The sequence below is a fragment of the Mytilus trossulus genome, chromosome 14, assembly GCF_036588685.1.
Source record: "Mytilus trossulus isolate FHL-02 chromosome 14, PNRI_Mtr1.1.1.hap1, whole genome shotgun sequence".
In the NCBI taxonomy this organism is placed as follows: Eukaryota; Metazoa; Mollusca; class Bivalvia; order Mytilida; family Mytilidae; genus Mytilus; species Mytilus trossulus.
Genome location: NC_086386.1, coordinates 1,882,484 through 1,901,444, shown reverse-complemented (window position 1 = coordinate 1,901,444; position 18,961 = coordinate 1,882,484). Strand labels below are relative to the sequence as shown.

General features: G+C 33.9%; 2 protein-coding genes across 2 annotated transcripts; both read left to right on the top strand.

Moving 5' to 3' along the window:
* Positions 1-463: 463 nt before the first annotated feature.
* On the top strand, positions 464-17,187 carry LOC134696876 (ankyrin repeat and KH domain-containing protein 1-like). Its single transcript, XM_063558835.1, has 2 exons — positions 464-2,213; positions 15,830-17,187. Exons 1-2 carry the CDS (start codon positions 464-466, stop codon positions 17,185-17,187), a joined length of 3,108 nt encoding a protein of 1,035 aa, XP_063414905.1.
* A 70-nt stretch (positions 17,188-17,257) lies between these two features.
* LOC134696874 (ankyrin repeat domain-containing protein 50-like) lies at positions 17,258-17,800 on the top strand. Its single transcript, XM_063558834.1, has one exon. The coding sequence runs from the start codon at positions 17,258-17,260 to the stop codon at positions 17,798-17,800; it is 543 nt and encodes a 180-aa protein (XP_063414904.1).
* Positions 17,801-18,961: the final 1,161 nt, after the last annotated feature.

Below are 18,961 nucleotides of genomic sequence, written 5' to 3'. Positions count from 1 at the left end.
AAATTTTCTTCATTCTTCATAGAATAAGACTCTTTATACAAGTACTAGATATCGTGTCTAGTTTATGTACAATACAAATAATGATCTTATGAATTGAAATATTAATTATGAATGCCTAATTGTTTGATAATTAGTTAAAGTTTTTGATATTTTTACAGGTAAACGAGTAAGCAATGCAAATGTGTGTGACTCAGAAACAAAGCAACCAATCCTAGTTGCCGATGATTTTGAAGAACTAGATCTAACAATGGCTAGAATACTTGACGTTAACATATGCAAACATGAAGGCAAAATACAATTGATTAAAGAATTCAATAAAAGGGATGTAACATAAGTAAACTTTCTTACTGAGGACGGTACGGATAAGATCATTACTGACAACGACGGGGACACCATATTGTCAAGGGCATGTTTAAGTGGAAAAAATGATCAAGTGAACTTACTAATAGATAATGGTATTGAAATGAATAGAGATATCGATAAACCTAATAATGAGGGAAAGACACCACTTATGGACGCGTGTGATAAAGGACATCTGTCAGTAGTTAGCCGCCTTATTGAGAGAGGGGCCGACATTAACATTACCGACAACGATGGAGACACAGCATTTAAATGGTCTTGTTTAGGTGGTAACATTGATATGGTAAACTTTCTTATAAATCAAGGTTGTGATATAAATAAACCTAATAATGAGGGAAAGACATCACTTATGGACGCGTGTGATAAAGGACATCTGTCAGTAGTTAATTGTCTAATTGAGAAAGGTGTCGACATTTATATTACTGACAAGGACGGAGACACAGCATTTAAATGGTCTTGTTTAGGTGGTAACATTTATGTGGTAGACTTTTTTATAAATAAAGGTTGTGATATACATCAACCTAATAATAAGGGAAAGACACCACTGATGGACGCGTGTGATAAAGGGCATCTGTCAGTAGTTAACCTCCTGATTGAGAGAGGTGCCGACATTAATATTACTGACAACGATGGCGACACAGCATTTGCATGGTCTTGTATAGGTGGTAACATTGATTTGGTAGACTTTCTTATAAATAAAGGTTGTGATATAAATAGACCTAATAATGAGGGAAAGACACCACTTATGGACGCGTGTGATAATGGACATCTGTCAGTAGTTAGCCGCCTTATTGAGAGAGGGGCCGACATTAACATAACCGACAACGATGGAGACATAGCATTTAAATGGTCTTGTTTATGTGGTAACATTGATATGGTAGACTTTTTTATAAATCAAGGTTGTGATATAAATAAACCTAATAATAAGGGAAAGACACCACTGATGGACGCGTGTGATAAAGGACATCTGTCAGTAGTTAACCTCCTGATTGAGATAGGTGCCGACATTAATATTACTGACAACGATGGCGACACAGCATTTGCATGGTCTTGTATAGGTGGTAACATTGATTTGGTAGACTTTCTTATAAATAAAGGTTGTGATATAAATAGACCTAATAATGAGGGAAAGACACCACTTATGGACGCGTGTGATAAAGGACATCTGTCAGTAGTTAATCGTCTAATTGAGAAAGGTGCCGACATTTATATTACTGACAACGATGGCGACACAGCATTTGCATGGTCTTGTATAGGTGGTAACATTGATTTGGTAGACTTTCTTATAGATAAAGGTTGTGATATACATAAATCTAGTGATAATGGGATGACACCATTAATGTACGCGTGTCATAAAGGACATCTGTCAGTAGTTAATCGTCTAATTGAGAAAGGTGCCAACATTAATATTACTGACAAGGACGGAGACACAGCATTTAAATGGTCTTGTTTAGGTGGTAACATTAATGTGGTAGACTTTCTAATAAATAAAGGTTGTGATATAAATAGACCTAATAATGAGGGAAAGACACCACTTATGGACGCGTGTGATAAAGGACATCTGTCAGTAGTTAGCCGCCTTATTGAGAGAGGGGCCGACATTAACATTACCGACAACGATGGAGACACAGCATTTAAATGGTCTTGTTTAGGTGGTAACATTAATGTGGTAGACTTTCTTATAAATAAAGGTTGTGATATAAATAGACCTAATAATGAGGGAAAGACACCACTTATGGACGCGTGTGATAAAGGACATCTGTCAGTAGTTAATCGTCTAATTGAGAAAGGTGCCGACATTTATATTACTGACAAAGACGGAGACACAGCATTTAAATGGTCTTGTTTAGGTGGTAATATTAATGTGGTAGACTTTCTTATAAATCAAGGTTGTGGTTTACATAAACCTAATAATGATTAAAAGACATCGACAGAATGTTCAGGTGGCACCATTTATATACTTGACTTACTAATAGATTAAGGTTATGATGTATATTTGAGTCTAATGATTATAGGATGACATCACTCATTCACGCTTGTAATAAAAGACATCAGTCATAATCAAATGTCTTTTTAAGAGAGGTATTGGCATTAACATTACCGCCAAGAACTTACTTAAGGTGGCTCGGGACTATTTGACTGCGCATAATTTCACGCATGAATTACAAAAAGTATTTGTCGTTAATTCGGTATATTTTTTTTTAATATTTTGATTGATTAGAAATGTTAAATCATTGTAGTTATTTGAATAATAGAATATTTTCATTATAATCCCTATTTGTTACAGGGTCAAAATGACAGTTCACCCATTTTCACCATTTTTCCGCGAAATTTGGGTTTTAAGGTAAAATATTTTTGTTTCCCTTATCGGTGACCTAGTTTTTTTATTTGCTCATTCTTAGAAGCTATGTTTTAGCTTTTTCATATTACAGTTTTGGACCATGTGTCATAGAACGTTTGTTTGATAATCCGATAAAAATATGTCAGCACCTCTATTTTCCTTATCATTTCCTTGAAAAATGTTCCCTTTTACATACCTGTTTATAAGTAAAATTTTGATCTTTAATGGTCCGTGACCCCCTATTTTTTTCGACCAATTTGATTCAATTTCTGTTAAGAATAAAATTACAAAAAATACGGCACTTTTGATAGAAACTTTTAATAGGCCCCGAGCCACCTTAACTGTAAACATGATGCTGATATTAATAATTCAAGGTGACAAAAACAGTATGGAACTAGTCGTGTTTAGTTGGTTCATTGAGTATGTTAAAGTAATGGTATATACAGCCTGTGATAAACATAATTAATACATTAATAATGAATTCACCTATTATTGAAGTTGACTCTAAAGAAAATCTGTTAATAGTTTATCGCTTTTGTCAGTGATTAACATTAAATGAATGAATACTTTATTGCAAAAGGCATATATATGCTATAGCAACGAAAGCAATGTTTACAAAATGCCAAAAGATAAACGTACATATTTCGACGTACTAACATAACAAGACCGATTATTGTCAACATAATCATTTTGTGAAATACTAAGCCATACATTTTACTAAGTATCCCAAGATTATTAAACCAATACGAACTATTAATATGCAAAAACTAAAATAAATTTTAGGAAATGAAAAATCATAAAATGTCAAATAAAAGAATATGTACATTTTTAGGAAAACGAAGGATACATATAGAAAAGTTGAGGTCAGTTAAACTATTGCAAGATCACCTTACCAAAACAATCTGTTCTACAAACATCCGGGCCTTGTACATTTTCATGTCGTTAAATATCTACAGATTGGTGCAGTCCTAAAAACTACAACAGTTAACCTGGAACAGACTAAACTGATATTTAAAGTTCGTTCTTATTTTGTACTGTTACAGCACTGTCCCAGGTTAGGGGTTGGTTGCGATCACGCTAACATGTTCACCCCCGCCACATTTTGTATGTATGTGCCATTTTATTTTAATTTTTTTTTTGGGGGGGAAGGTAGGGGCAAGGCGTTTTTAAAAGCATATTAATGGGTCGCGTTTTTGTTTTGTTTTTTGTTCTTCGGAAGTGAGCCAAAAGAAGTTTATTTCTGTTTTTTGCAATAGGTAGATCTTCTGGCTCTCTTCCATCTCTTCTTCTAAATTATTCAGACGGCAGTGGCACATCACAAACATGGCGTCGTTTAGTCTAAATGGAATTAATTAATCTATAAATGCAGATATATTAGAATGTGAGCTGTTTTATAAACGTTTTTTATAGTATGACAATAGGACCATAAGCTGGATAAATACAAGAACTACACGAACAATAACTCTTAAGGGACAATTATTTGATATATTAGGGAAAGAGGGAAGGATTTTTTATTGATTAGTGTTTAACGCTACTTTCAACACTTTTTGGCTATTACGAGGTGGTCAGTTAAAATTTGTAAATGAAGGACAGGGAAGGGAAGGGAGGGAGGGCATTATTATTCATTTCAATCTGCCGCTAATCATGATTATTTTTCAGCTCTAACCAGGCAACCCTATTCATATATGAAATCCTTCTGTCCCCCACCCGAACAAATAAATAAATATAAAATGGCTCTTATTTAGCACAAGTTTAAATTAATTGATTGTATGCCGCTAATTTTAACACCCAGTGACAAATATGTCATGCTTGTTCTTGAAAACACGAGTTTAGAAGTCGGGTATATAATATAAAAACGTAAAGATGGAATTCGATTGCAAATAATCCTCCGGAGTTAAAATATGAAGTGGATGTAAGTAATTATAGACAATCGTAAGGCCGTCAACAATGACAAAAACCTGATACTGTAAAGTCGTCTATGTTGGCCCGACATGAAAATGTAAACAATTCAAACGAAAAACTAACAGCCTAATTATACATAACAAAACATTTTACAAAATATCAAATACGAGTCGAGACATGAACTAACGACACTAAACTACAGGCTCTAGACCTAAGACAGGTAAATAAAGAATTGATTGGCAGGGTTGATATAGAAACGAAGAGGTGGTATGATTGCAAATGAGACAACTCTCTACCAGAGACCAAATGACACAGAAATCAATAGCTATATAAGGCACCGTACAGCCATCGACAATACGTTAAGCAAACATCGGCATAGTCGGCTATAAAAGGCCCCGAAATAACAAATGTAAAACAATTCAATCGAGAAAACTAACGGCCGAACGAATTACGTTTAACAGCACAACACCATGTTTGTGAGCACTCAATCCATCCCGAATATGGGACAGTGGTATAACAGTACAGTAAAATAACAACCTGTACAATCAGTTGCAATTAGATTTACTCAAAAGATCGGAACGAGACACACACACACACACACAAACTAATTTTAAGAAAATATACATAAAGCACCGAAATAAGAGTTTTTGCAATTACTGGAAATTTGCTCAAAGCTAATATCAACTAGAACTGAAATAAATCTTGTTCTTCCAGATTGAATTATCAAACAGTACGCACGCGCGGCAAAGGATTAAAAAAAAGAAAGCAGTCTGAGAAACGTCTAGTTTACGTTGTATATAGATATAAGAAGATGTGGTATGAGTGCCTGTGAGACAACACTTCATCCAAGTCAAAATTTGTGAAGATAAACCATGATAGGTCAAAGTACGGTCTCCAACATGGAGCCTTGGCTCAACCCGAACAGAAAGCCATTAAGGGTCCGACAAAAACTAATGTAAAACCATTTTAAGTCTTATCTATTTGAAAAAAGGTATACTTGCATATATACATGTATCTATATATATATGTAACACCACTAATTCGGGCCCGGCCAGGAAGCACATACCAGAAAGTAGTACATATTTAACGCAAAATAGTTCCTACGCATGAGTGTAACTTTCAAAATATGTAGGATATTTAGGTATTTTTGACATCAAATGAAAGCTGAAGGACTGGTGATCATTGTAGAACACTTTTGGTCTTTTAATTTTAAATATTAAAAAAACGGCACCAAATTTTAAAAAGAGGGTACATTTGTTCTGTTTGTCAGATCTGAAGTACCTGTTTTGGTACATCCGAAGTTCCGGGAACCAGTTCTTTCTTATATGCCATTAAAGGTATGTTGATTTTTTTCAGTAGAAGACACCACGAAGTGTTGCTTTGACATGCAATAATTGCCACTTTATTTGAAGTTCAAATGAAAGAAGTGTGCCTGGTTGAAATGGGGGAATTTAACATAGAAAGTTATGGGATCATGAATTAGTGGTGTACTTCCTATGCAATGGAAGTTTTTGAAAAGTGGCCCGAACGTTGTGACCATCGAAAATTTGAAATAAAAATACTAGTTAAGACCACATGATTTTAATAAAACAGCTAGTGCAGTACTCGCACGAACGCCAGATTCAGTTAGCGGGGGCGATATTCTGAAGCGTTTTTTTAATTATTGGTCACCCGTGTTAAGAAAGAACGGGGAGAAAATCAGACAAGTATTGACCAATCACAAACGTTGTTGCAAATTTGACCTTAAGACGTCAAAGAATTTCCCATGATGCAATTAATGCAGATAAATAAAACAATATCAAACCAATTGAATAAAAAATATTGTATGCAAATGATTTTATATACCAATTGAATAAAAAATATTGTATTTGAATGAAAATTATACAATTGGAATGAAAAATTATACAATTTGAATGAAACATTATACCATTTGAATAAAATATATTGCATTTAAATGAACAAATATACCATTCAAATGAAAAAGTATTGCATTTAAATGAAGAAGTATACCAATTAAATATAAAAATATTGCATTTAAATGAAAAATAACGAATTTTTGCAACCAATACCATGCCATAAAAGGTCGGGTATCACGTTGTGTCCTACTTGAATGCTTAGGTTTGAACATTTTAAAGCTGATTTTATTATCTAAAATGGATGATATAGGTGACTGGCAAACGTTTTTGACGTTTTTCACTTTCATGAATTAAATTTGGCGTTCTTTCAAAGTAGATAGATTTCTAATTTTAATAATGCAAAATTTAAAAGGTTCAACTCAAGTTTTGAATCCAAGAAGCACGGCTTTTGACGCTATCGGAATTATAATTGGAACAAATTGTGTCCCTCTTCTTGCCGCGTTGTTTATTTATTATTATGAGGCTGACTTCATATAGGAACTTCTTAAGAAAAAAGATAAGAAGTTAGCCATATCCTTTAACTCTACTTTCCGCTATATGGACGATGTTCTGTCACTAAATAATTCAAAATGTAATGACTATGTTGAACGCATATATCCGATTTAACTAGAAATACAGGATACAACTAAAACAATTAAGTTGGCCTCATATCTTGACTACATCTAGAAAATGACAATGAGGGTCGGTTGAAAACAAAACTTTACGACAAAATAGATTTCAGCTTTCCAATTGTGAACTTTCTTTTTCTAAGTAGCAACATTCCAGAAGCACCTGCATACGATGTATCTATATCCCAATTGATACAATATTCCCGTACTTGCACTTCCTATCATGATTTTCTTGATAGAGGGTTGTTGCTCACAAGGAAGCTACTAAATCAAGAGTTCCAAATGGTGAAGTTAAATACATCTCTTTATAAATTTTACGGATGCCATCACGTGATGGTTAACTGTTATGGGATAACCGTTTCACAAATAATAATCGGATATGTTCCTTACGTCGTAACTAAAATCCCCTTCCCTTTCATGAAGTGACCTACCGAATAGGACCTTTTACCGGACTTTTTATCACATAAGCCATGCACACGACGGGTGCCAAATGTGGATTAGGATCTGCTTACCCTTCAGGAGCATCTGCGACCACCCGTAGTTTTTGGTTGGGTTCGTGTTTGTTTATTCTTTTGTTTCTATGTAAAGTCATGTGTATAACTAATAAACTCATCATAGATACCAGGACTAAATTTTATATATACGCCAGACGCGCGTTGCGTCTACAAAAGACTCATCAGTGCACTCGAATCCCAAAAAATTAAAAAAAAAAAGCCAAATAATGTACGAAGGTGAAGAGCATTATGATCCAAATTTCCTAAAAGTGTTGCCAAATACAGCTAAGGTAATCTATGCCTGAGGTAGAAAACCCTTAGTATTTCAAAAAATTCTAAGGTTTTGTAGTCAGCTAATTTTTAAATATAACAATATCAATGATAATTCATGTTAGTACAAAACGTGCTGACTACTGGGCTTGTGATACCCTCGGGAAAATAAATATCCACCAGCAGTGGCATCCAACCCAGTGGTTGTAAATAAACTTATCAAAGATACCAGATCATAGTGTACTATAGTTTGTCTGTTGGTTTTTTTTTATCTTTAGCCGTGGCGTTGTCAGTTCATTTTCGATTTATGAGTTTGACTGTCCCTCTAGTATATTTCGTCCCTCTTTTTCACTCTGAAATGGACATTTAAAGTAAATGGTTGGTTCTTCCGATAGGTTTAGTGACTGTTAAAATATTAAAAATCTGAAGAAACACTTATCGTTCCAAAAAAGCCTTCATCGGCATTTTGGTTTTTGATTTTGAAGAAAAGATTGTAATTTCAAGCTTATGTTATTGAAGTTTTTGATTTTTCATCAGGGCAAAATATAAACCTTTAGATTATCATTAGAATTCTAGAGCTGATAATCCTTGAAAGAAATACAGGTATGCATTCAATAGTTTATGTAAACGGTGTAATTTATTTAAAATTAAGCCTTAACCGGCGTCAGACTGATGAATATTTTGTAGAACAAACGCGTAAATATAAAATTTTAATCCAGGTACTGTAAACCAACTTATTTTAGCGGACGATTAATTTTCGCGATTTTCGCGTTTAGAAATATAACGCGATAATAAATCATAGCGAATATATTTCCTTTTCATCTTTCCTTATTAAAATCCCTTAAGTAATTTTAAAAATCCCGAAACTAAATAGCCGCGAAGTAGACTAGAAATGATAAATCGCGATATACAATATTCGCGAAATTAGTTGGTTTACAGTATTTATGATGAGTTTATTTGCATCCATCGGGTCGATGGCACGTGTGGTGAAGATTTATTTTCTCAAGGGGATCACTAGCCCAGTAGTGAGCACTTCTGTATTGACTTGAGTTATCATTGATATGTTCATAATTAAAAACTAACTGTTTACAAAACTTTTTTTTTTTTAAAAACTAAGGTTTTTCCACCTCAGGAATATATTACCTTAGCTGTATTTGGCAAAACTTTTGAGGAATTTTAGGTCCTCAATGCTTTCCAACTTCTTACCTCATTTAGCCTTTCAAACATTTTTTTTATTCAAGCGTCACGGATGAGTTATTTGTAGACGAAACGCGAGTCTGGCGCAAATGTAATATTTAAATCCTGGTTTCTCTGATGAGTTTATTTAACCACAAATACTCAAATGTAGTGGATGTAAGTAATGATAGACAACCTTTATTTTTTCAGCAATGAGAATACTTACATACTTTTCCCCGATTTAAATTATTGTTAAATCATTAAAGAACGTACAATAGCATTGAATCAATGTTATGAAGAAAATAATTAGTAGCACTAACAGATAATCGACATATTCTTAGTCTTTTTCACGAACACAAAATGCAAGGATCCGTTATCTTAAAAACTTTTACCAACGTTATTTCAACTGATCGGGCGGAGCCTACGTTTTAAATTGCATATGGACAGTCTATTTGAAGATGTGCCGTTATAATTATTACTGATTTCTAATCACCTATCAGTGTCATCAAAGGAATTAACAAAACAAATGACTGTATACTTCAAAGATGAGTTTATCCTTAACACCTATCTATAGATTGAATGGTTTATTATGTGCGAACCGGTTTAATTCAGCCCAGTCAAGTGAAAGAAATCGAGTAATATCTATATGAAAATCGCTGCCCTCAGGAATATTAGCGACGGCTAGCTTTAATTTGAGTTTTTCAATGATGTTTCGTTGCTGTCTTGTGGACGAATATCCGAGTCATCATCAATCATACTAATGGCTATATATTGGGAAATTAAAATACTGTTTTTTTTTTCAAATAGGAATAACTCTTCGTTACTCTGAGCGTGGAACTAATACTTTATATCACTAGCTATAAATTTGGATAAAAAAAGTGACAAACTAAACAAAATTGTTTAACCCGCAATGCCCGAAAAAATGTATTTTATTTCAGCAATTAACATTTGTTCTCAGTTTATTGTAAACACGTATTACATCCCAGCTCCTCTGTTCTAACAGGGGTAAACTGAGCTGGATCACCCCTACTAGATTACCCCAGTTTGAGTTTCTTTGTTATGCATGCTTTCCTTTGTTTTGTAACATTTTGGCGGGAATATCAAATCCACTATTAAACTTATAATTAATTATACGGAAAAGATCTATCAAAATTCACGTAGAAAAAAATCCTGTGTATATACTGGTATTCCAACTCAAGAACTTAAGCATATCAGTCCACGACTCATACCACAACACCAGGGCGACTGGATACGAACTATCAAAAATTTAACAAACTTTAAGATATCAAGATTGGGCCGAATTGAAAGACCTTTATTTTGGCGGGGCTTAAACCCACCCGAGTGATCAGACTGATTATTCAATTTGATTTTATTCTTTTTTCAAAAGTAGGGCGAGTCGGTAAATGTTTTTTTTTTTTAAAGTCAAGATATAGTATGGACCGATTGGACAGAGGGGGCGAGTTGACATTGTTTTGCTATCTACTCATCGGTGTTCGGGGTCATAAAGGGTAAACATCATATAGTACTATGTTAAGTATATTATAATGGTTGTATGACGTTCTTAACTAGATTTTATGAATTGTAAATGTTTTTCGTCTTATCTAAAGCAACTGGGATGTAAAATTGTTATCCCACTCGGACTTGCTGTGTTAGTGTTAGATCAACCTCCTCAGGCTTCGCGTTCTTTTGGGATAACTATTACTTAAACCATTGTGGTGACGTTTGTCTATTCATTTTCCATGGATTCTGTTTCATTACATCCCAGCTCCTTTGTTCTACCAGGGGATAATCCTAGTAAAATCACCCCTACAAGATAATTTTTTCTTTGTTTTGTATGCTTTCCTTGATTTTTTAACATTTTGGCGGGAATTTTCAATCAACTTCAAAACATCCGAATTTGAATAAGACGAAACAGACTATTTATAAAAATTCAGGTAGAACTAATCCAGTGTCTATGCTGTGATTCAAACTCAAGATCTTAAGCATATCAACCAACGACACATACCACTACACCAGGACGACTGGTAACAATCATCAGTAATTAACATACTTTAAGGAAGAACGATACTTTTATTGGCAGACCTTTATTCCGTGGGGTTTAAACCCCTTTTGCAAAAACGTGAGTTGTTTAATTTGATCTTTGACTTTTTTCAAAAGTGGGGTGAGTCGGTAACAAGAGTAAAGCGATTTTTGATAAAGTGGCGATCTTGTGTGGGCCGATTGGCCAGTAGGGCGAGTTTGACATTGTTTTGCTATCTACTCACCGTGTTCGGGGTCATAAAGGGTAAACATCATATAGTACTATGTTAAGTATATTATAATGGTTTTATGACGTTCTTAACTAGAATTTATGAATTGTAAATGTTTTTCATCTTATCTAAAGCAGCTGGGATGTAAAACTGTTATCCCACTCGGACTTGCTGTGTTAGTGTTAGATCAACCTCCTCAGGCTTCGCGTTCTTTTGGGATAACTATTACTTAAACCATTGTGGTGACGTTTGTCTATTCATTTACCATGGATTCTGTTTCATTACATCCCAGCTCCTTTGTTCTACCAGGGGATAATCCTAGTAAAATCACCCCTACAAGATAATTTTTTCTTTGTTTTGTATGCTTTCCTTGATTTTTTAACATTTTGGCGGGAATTTTAAATCAACTTCAAAACATCCGAATTTAAATAAGACAAAATAGACTATCTATCAAAATTCAGGTAGAACTAATCCAGTGTCTATGCTGTGATTCAAACTCAAGATCTTCAGCATATCAACCAACGACACATACCACTACACGAGGACGACTGGTAACAATCATCAGTAATTAACATACTTTAAGGAAGAACGATAATTTTATTGGCAGACCTTTATTCCGTGGGGTTTAAACCCCTTTTGCAAAAACGTGAGTTGTTTAATTTGATCTTTGACTTTTTCAAAAGTGGGGGGAGTCGGTAACAAGAGTAAAGCGATTTTTTTATAAAGTGCCGATCTTGTGTTGGCCGATTGGCCAGTAGGGCGAGTTCACATTGTTTCATATTCAGTCATCGTGTTGGGGGTCATAAAGGGTATACATTGTATAGAAATATATAAAGTATGTTTTAATGGTTGTGTGGCATACATTCTGAACTTATTTTTAATAATGGTAAAAAGTAAAATCATAAGAATACTGAACTTAGCTTAGAGGAAAATCAATTCGGATAGTCCATAATCACTCACATGGCTAAATCAAATAACAAAACGCATTAAAAACGAATGGACAAGAACTGTCATATTCCTGACTTGGTACATGCACTTTCAAATGTAGAAAAAGGTGGATTAAACCTGGTTATATAGCGCTAACGCTCTCACTTTAATGACAGTCTCATCAAAATGTAAATGGTGTGTCGTCTAATCTAAAACAGCTAGGATGTAAAATAATTATCCCATTCGTCAGTCGGGGTGATCTTACACTGAGACACTGCGTCCTTATTGCAAAACTAATACAGAACCAACGCTTCTTAAATACGCCGCTGAAATCAACTCACCAAATTAAATTCAATAGTTTACTTTATGTACCTACTTTATGAAGTTTGAGCCAGCTAAATTACTGATTTCTGTTCACTAATGGAATGAATTAAAAAACTTACCTTTAATTTTAAAATTTCCATATGCCTTTGCTTAGAATCGAAATCATCCATGGATTATGTTACAAGTTACTGACATGAACATATCGACGAAACCTCTAGACTACCAATGGGTTACGATTTAAATGTCTATTGTTCATTGTATATATCTATAAATAAATATACATGTATGATATCAATCGGTATAACGGGTTTTTACCTTTATATATACATAATTGTGAAGTGTATAGTATGAGATGGTTGACGCAAGGTTTTATGGTTTAAATCAATGAGTTAAAGGTAAGGACTTGTCGGTTTAGGGTCGAATACTAGTATTCTCTCTGCTGTTTTATTCTCAAGTTTTCCTTATTTTTCAAGTTTTGTATGTTATTGTGGATATTTTGTGAAATAAAAGCGAGTTTTGTCGTTTATTTAGTCGATTATTGTAGGATATTCCAAATGTTTGAAACGAAAATGATTACATTCTAGGTGTCCATTTTTCTTTTGTAAATTAATATAGTATGATTTCATCTGTGTAACTACATAATTTGTCATAATGCTGTTACACTGTGATTAAAGTCAATTTGACATGTTTCTATTGCATTCCATAATTCTGTATATGCCTTCCAGGTGGATGTTTTTAAGCTGTATTTTTTTTTCAAAATGGCAAAATGATTTTAATGTATAACTTATATTATTTTTTCTTAATTTCCTTTAAAAATGTAGTTTTTAAAAAACAATTCGAAAAAAAGGTCATACATCTACTATAAATGTATAGTCTTCGATTAAAAGTAAAGTTTTTTGTATACCTGCAGTGGTTTTACTCAGACACCAACCAAGAATTGCAGAATATGGTTCTTAAATGAAAATACACTCCGAAAGTGATTTTTTCAATACATGTGTTCCATTTTTATGTACCAAGTATGACGACAGCCATTTTGATGCTACTACTACGAAATCTATTTATTATATTTCTCATTGCTGCAATATTTTTTTTAATTTTATTTCAGGATCGTTAGTAGTAATGTACCTTTTATTTCAAAGTGAGTATGATAATATGTATTCATATTCTAAACCTTCCGATATTCTACATGCATGTGAATGACATAGCCTAGGCAAACAGGCTATTTCTATATCATTCATTATTAGGGAATATTGTACCGAGTAGAAATTTATATTACACGAGCTTGCGAGTGTAATATATGTTCTACGATGGACAATATTCTCCAATATTCAGGCTATAACCCATTCGTTGTATAGCTATATAATATTTGAAAGTAAAAATTGGTTTAAACTAAGATTTTGTCGTTGATGACGTCATGAATTTTGAAGATTTATTGCATTAGTGGAATTAATTGACCGCTAACTTTTTGTTACTTTCTGTGGGAAATACTATATTGCTATGCAATAAAACGTAATATTGTCTAGACATTTTGTTATTAATAATGCATATCTTAAGTTGTTCCTGTATTAAAACACACCGAATAGTGTCATGACATTTCAAAGTTTGTCTTCGTATGCAGTAAAACCAATACATACAAGTACGATGTAAGATTGACGTACACGTCTGTGTCTTATTTCGTCCGAGACGCTTGCCTCTCATCAATGGCGAACCAAACACAATATGATTATCTTAAAAAATCAGCATTTTTATACGTTTACATGTAAGACAAATTGGTTTTATTTAACTTTGTGAAGTCACTTCACACTTTGTGACAGTAAGATTCAATAACTTAAAATTACCATCAAAACGTATTACTTAAAACGATACAAAATTAAATTACTAGTTAAAACTCTTAAACGATAACAGGCAGCAAAAACCGGCATCACCGGTGGTGAATTAGCGTATCAAACCAACTTCAGTATGCCAACGATCAGAGGTAGTCAAGTTGTTAACCTATAACAATAGCTTGCTTATTATGATATATATGATATATCACTTTTAAACTCACCTTGGCCAAGTGAGCTTTTCTCATCGCTTGGCCTCCGACGTCCATCGTCCGTTAACTTTCACAAACATTTTCAGCTCCGCAAATACTGGCTCAAATTTAACAAAACTTGGCTTAAACCGTTATTTGAATATCTAGTTTCCAAAAATCCAGCCTGATAACTATCATGGCAACCATAGTCAAACATAGAACACAGGGGTAAAATACAATTTTTGGCATATATCTCTGAAACTAAAGCATTTAGAGCAAATCTGGCAGGGGGGGGGGGGGGGGGCAAAAAATGTACATCAGGTTTAGAGCTATCTGCCCTGGTATTTTAGACGAATCAGACAACCCGTTGTTGGGTTGCTGCCCCTCAGTTGATGATTTTAAGGAAATTTTCCTGTTTTGGGTTTTTATCTTTAACAAACAAATGGAAGTTTTTAACGACCTTGATTTATCTTTAATATTATATGTTTTAGCAGTGCTATTATATTTAGTAACAGTGATTTGTATAGATAGAGATAAACTATAAACAACTATAATGGTCAGCAAGAAAGATTTTGGAATAAGTCACCATGAACAATAAAAGCAACAGTGGTATACCGCTCTTCGAAACTGTTAATAGATTTGGAAAACAAAACTGAAACTGAGGGAAATACATCAAATATAAGAGGAGAACAACGACATAACAGAAACGCAACATTAAAACACATACATAAACAAACTATAATATAACAATGGCCATTTTTCTGACTTGGTACAGGACATATTAAGAAAAACATATAGGGTTGAACCTGGTTTTGTGGCATGCCAAACGTCCCGCGTGTATGGCAATGTTAAATATAACAAACTTTTTGTTGACACCTGACAGAGTTATTGCCCTTTAAATCAATGTTAATAATTTTTTCCTAAATTTGTGTTAACTGTTAAAAACAACTCAGACAAATTTAACCAAACCTTACCACAATCATCATTAGGGCATCTTATTTACAAAATATGTCCGATGACCTCGACTTCCAACCAACATGACCAACATGGCTTAACATTGATAATTGAGGTTAAATGCTGTTTTAGGCTTCAATCTCTGAATTAAAAGCAGATCTAAAGTGGTTGCATTTTTTCATGCATCAATTGTAAAGAAAAATATATGGTGAGCGACACAGGCTCATTGGAGCCTCTAGTTGAAATATCTATCAATTTGTTAATAGCATCTTAATCTGAATCTGATTTATGCAGGATTTCATGCACATAACTCAAACGAATCCTCTCTGGTTGATGCTTGTGAAAAAGGACATATCTCCAAAGTAAAACATTTTATAAGGAAAGGTGCTGACGTTAACATTACCGACACGTATGGAAACACTCCATTTGCATTGGCCTGTGCAACTGATAACATTGATATTGCAAACCTACTGATAGATAAAGGTAGTGATATACACAAACCTGACAAAAATGGGGAGATACCTCTCATGCTTGCTTGTCGGAGAGGATCTCTGTCAGTAGTCAAACGTCTTATTGATAGAAGTGCTGACATAACCATTACTGATGATGACGGATATACGCCTTTTTTGTTGTCCTGTAAATATAATTACAATAAAATTGCTAATCTACTGATAGATAAAGGTTGTGATATACAAAAAGTTGACAAAAATGGGAAAACACCTATAATGTTTGCTTGTCAAAGAGGAGCTATATCTATAGTTAAACGTCTTATTCAGAGAGGAGCTGAAACTATCATTACAGACAATGACGGAGACACTCCATTTTCATTGTCTTGCAGTAAAGGTTATAAAAAAATTGCTAATCTTCTGATAGATAAAGGTTGTATTATACTTAAACCAGACAAAAATGGGAAGACACCTCTCATGCTTGCTTGTTGGAGAGGACATCTATCAGTAGTGAAACGTCTTATTCGGAGAGGTGCTAAAATTAACAAAACTGATAATGACGGAGACACGCCATTTACGTTGTCCTGTGGATATGGTTATAGTGAAATTGCTGATCTACTGATAGATAAAGATTGTGATATTCATAAACTTGACAAAAATGGGAAGACACCTCTCATGCTTGCTTGTCGAAGCGGACATACGTCAGTAGTAAAACATCTTATTGATAAAGGTGCTGACATCAACCTTACTGACAATGACGGAGACACTCCCTTTGTATTGTCTTGTGAATACAATTACAATAAAATTGCTAATCTACTGATAGCTCAAGGTTGTGATATACATAAACTTGACAAAAACGGTATGACACCTATAATGCTTGCTTGTCGTAGAGGAAATTTGTCAATAGTAAAACTTCTTATTAGTAGAGGTGCTGACATCAACATTACAGACATTGACGGAGAAACACCGTTTTCATTGTCCTGTGGATATGGTTATAGTGAAATTGCTGTTCTACTAATAGATAAAGGTTGTGATTTACATAATCCCGACAAAAATGGGAAGACACCTATAATGCTTGCTTGTCGTAAAGGATATCTATCAGTAGTTAAACGTCTTATAAAGAGAGGTGCTGGTATTAACACTAGCGACAACAAAGGAAACACACCATTGGCATTGTCCCGTTATATTAAAATTACTGATAGATAAAGGTTGTGATATAAATAAATCTAACACTGAAGGAATGACACCTCTAATAAATGCTTTTCATGACCACGATATGCTAATAGCAAACCTTCTCATTGAGGAAGGTGCTGACATTAACTCTACCGACAATGATGGAAACACGCCATTGTTATTGTCCTGTAAATATGAAGACATTGCTATAGGTATCTTACTGATAAATAAAGGTTGTGATATACATAAATCTGACAATGATGGAATGACACCTCTAATGAATGCTTGTCGTCGACGACGTTTGCCGATTAGAGATCGTCTAATTAACGAAGGTGCTGACATTGACATTCCCGACAATAATGGAAACACGCCATTATCATTTTGCTGTGAAAATGATAACCTTTTTCATGCGAACATTCTTTTAAACTTAGGATGTGAAATAAATAAACCTAACAATGATGGAATGACACCTCTAATGAAAGCTTCTCTGCTTGGACATCTGCGAATAGTAGCACGTCTTATCGAGGGATCTGCGGAAAATTATATTACCGACAAAAATAGAGAAACATCACTTACATTGGCCTCGAAAGGTGGTTTCAATGATATAGTTAACCTACTGTTACAAACAGTTTCTAATGAACATTAACCTTAAGTTGTTGGAAAATCACCACTTGCAAAAGGTCGTGATAACGAAGGTATGGTAATAGACGAAAGCTCTGATACACCAGGAAGTTTAACTCACATTAATTTCACGTGAATTTTAATTTAGGTGAGATTCACATTGACTTCACCTTAAACGAACTCATACATGAAATTCCCGTGTAGTCAGTACTTATGAGTTTCATTTTTTTTTCATGTGAAACTATGGTAAATTTCACATTAAAATCAAAAGATTTATTTTTCATGTGAAATTTTCATATTTGTTTACCCGGATCTTGCTCAAATTCTCGTATTTAATTATAACATAACATAAAGAATCTCCAAATTACAATACGTCTGAAATACAGATGGGTGCACTCCTAACCTGTACAGCAAGTTAACTTGACAACCAGTCATTTGGACTGGTCAAAGTTAACCTGTGACCGAATATAGGACTGCTCTGACCAGTCCTAGGACCAAAATCTAGTTAACTTGAAAAGCGGACTTGGTCCTAGGACTGTTTTTATGTCTGCCAAAAAGTTAACTTGGAAACAGGTCCGCTATTGATATAAGTTAACTTCGAACCAGTCCTGTCATAAGTTAACATAAGTTAACTTCGGAACCAGTCCTGTCATAAAGTTAACATAAGTTAACTTGGAAACCGGTCCTGATCAAATCCGATCAAAAACAGACCTGTTCCCAAGTTAACTTTTGACTGGTCTGCTCAACACTAAGTTAACTTGTAACCAGGACCGCTCTTCGTTGATTTAAAAAAAAATATTTTTAATATCTTTGTTTCGTAGTATAAACATCGATAATAAAGTAATTTGAAAATTAATACTTCCGTTTTATGAACAGGATTAAATACAAATATTTGAAAATAAGTACGCACAGAACGTAACACAAATTTATTTGTGATCTGACAATCTATCTATTATAAAAACGATCTCGGTTACAATGATAACAGGCACTGAATATATATATATTCCGAGATCAAATTCAATCATACTATGTATATTTTTGAAAAGAAGTATATTTGATATTAGATGTGTACGTCCTTGTTAGTTATACATCCTTGAACTAAGCAGCCACAAACAGCAATAGTTTAATTCATTTAAATAATGACTACAATTTTTTGTTCTCCTAAATTAAGGGTGCCAGTATGTCC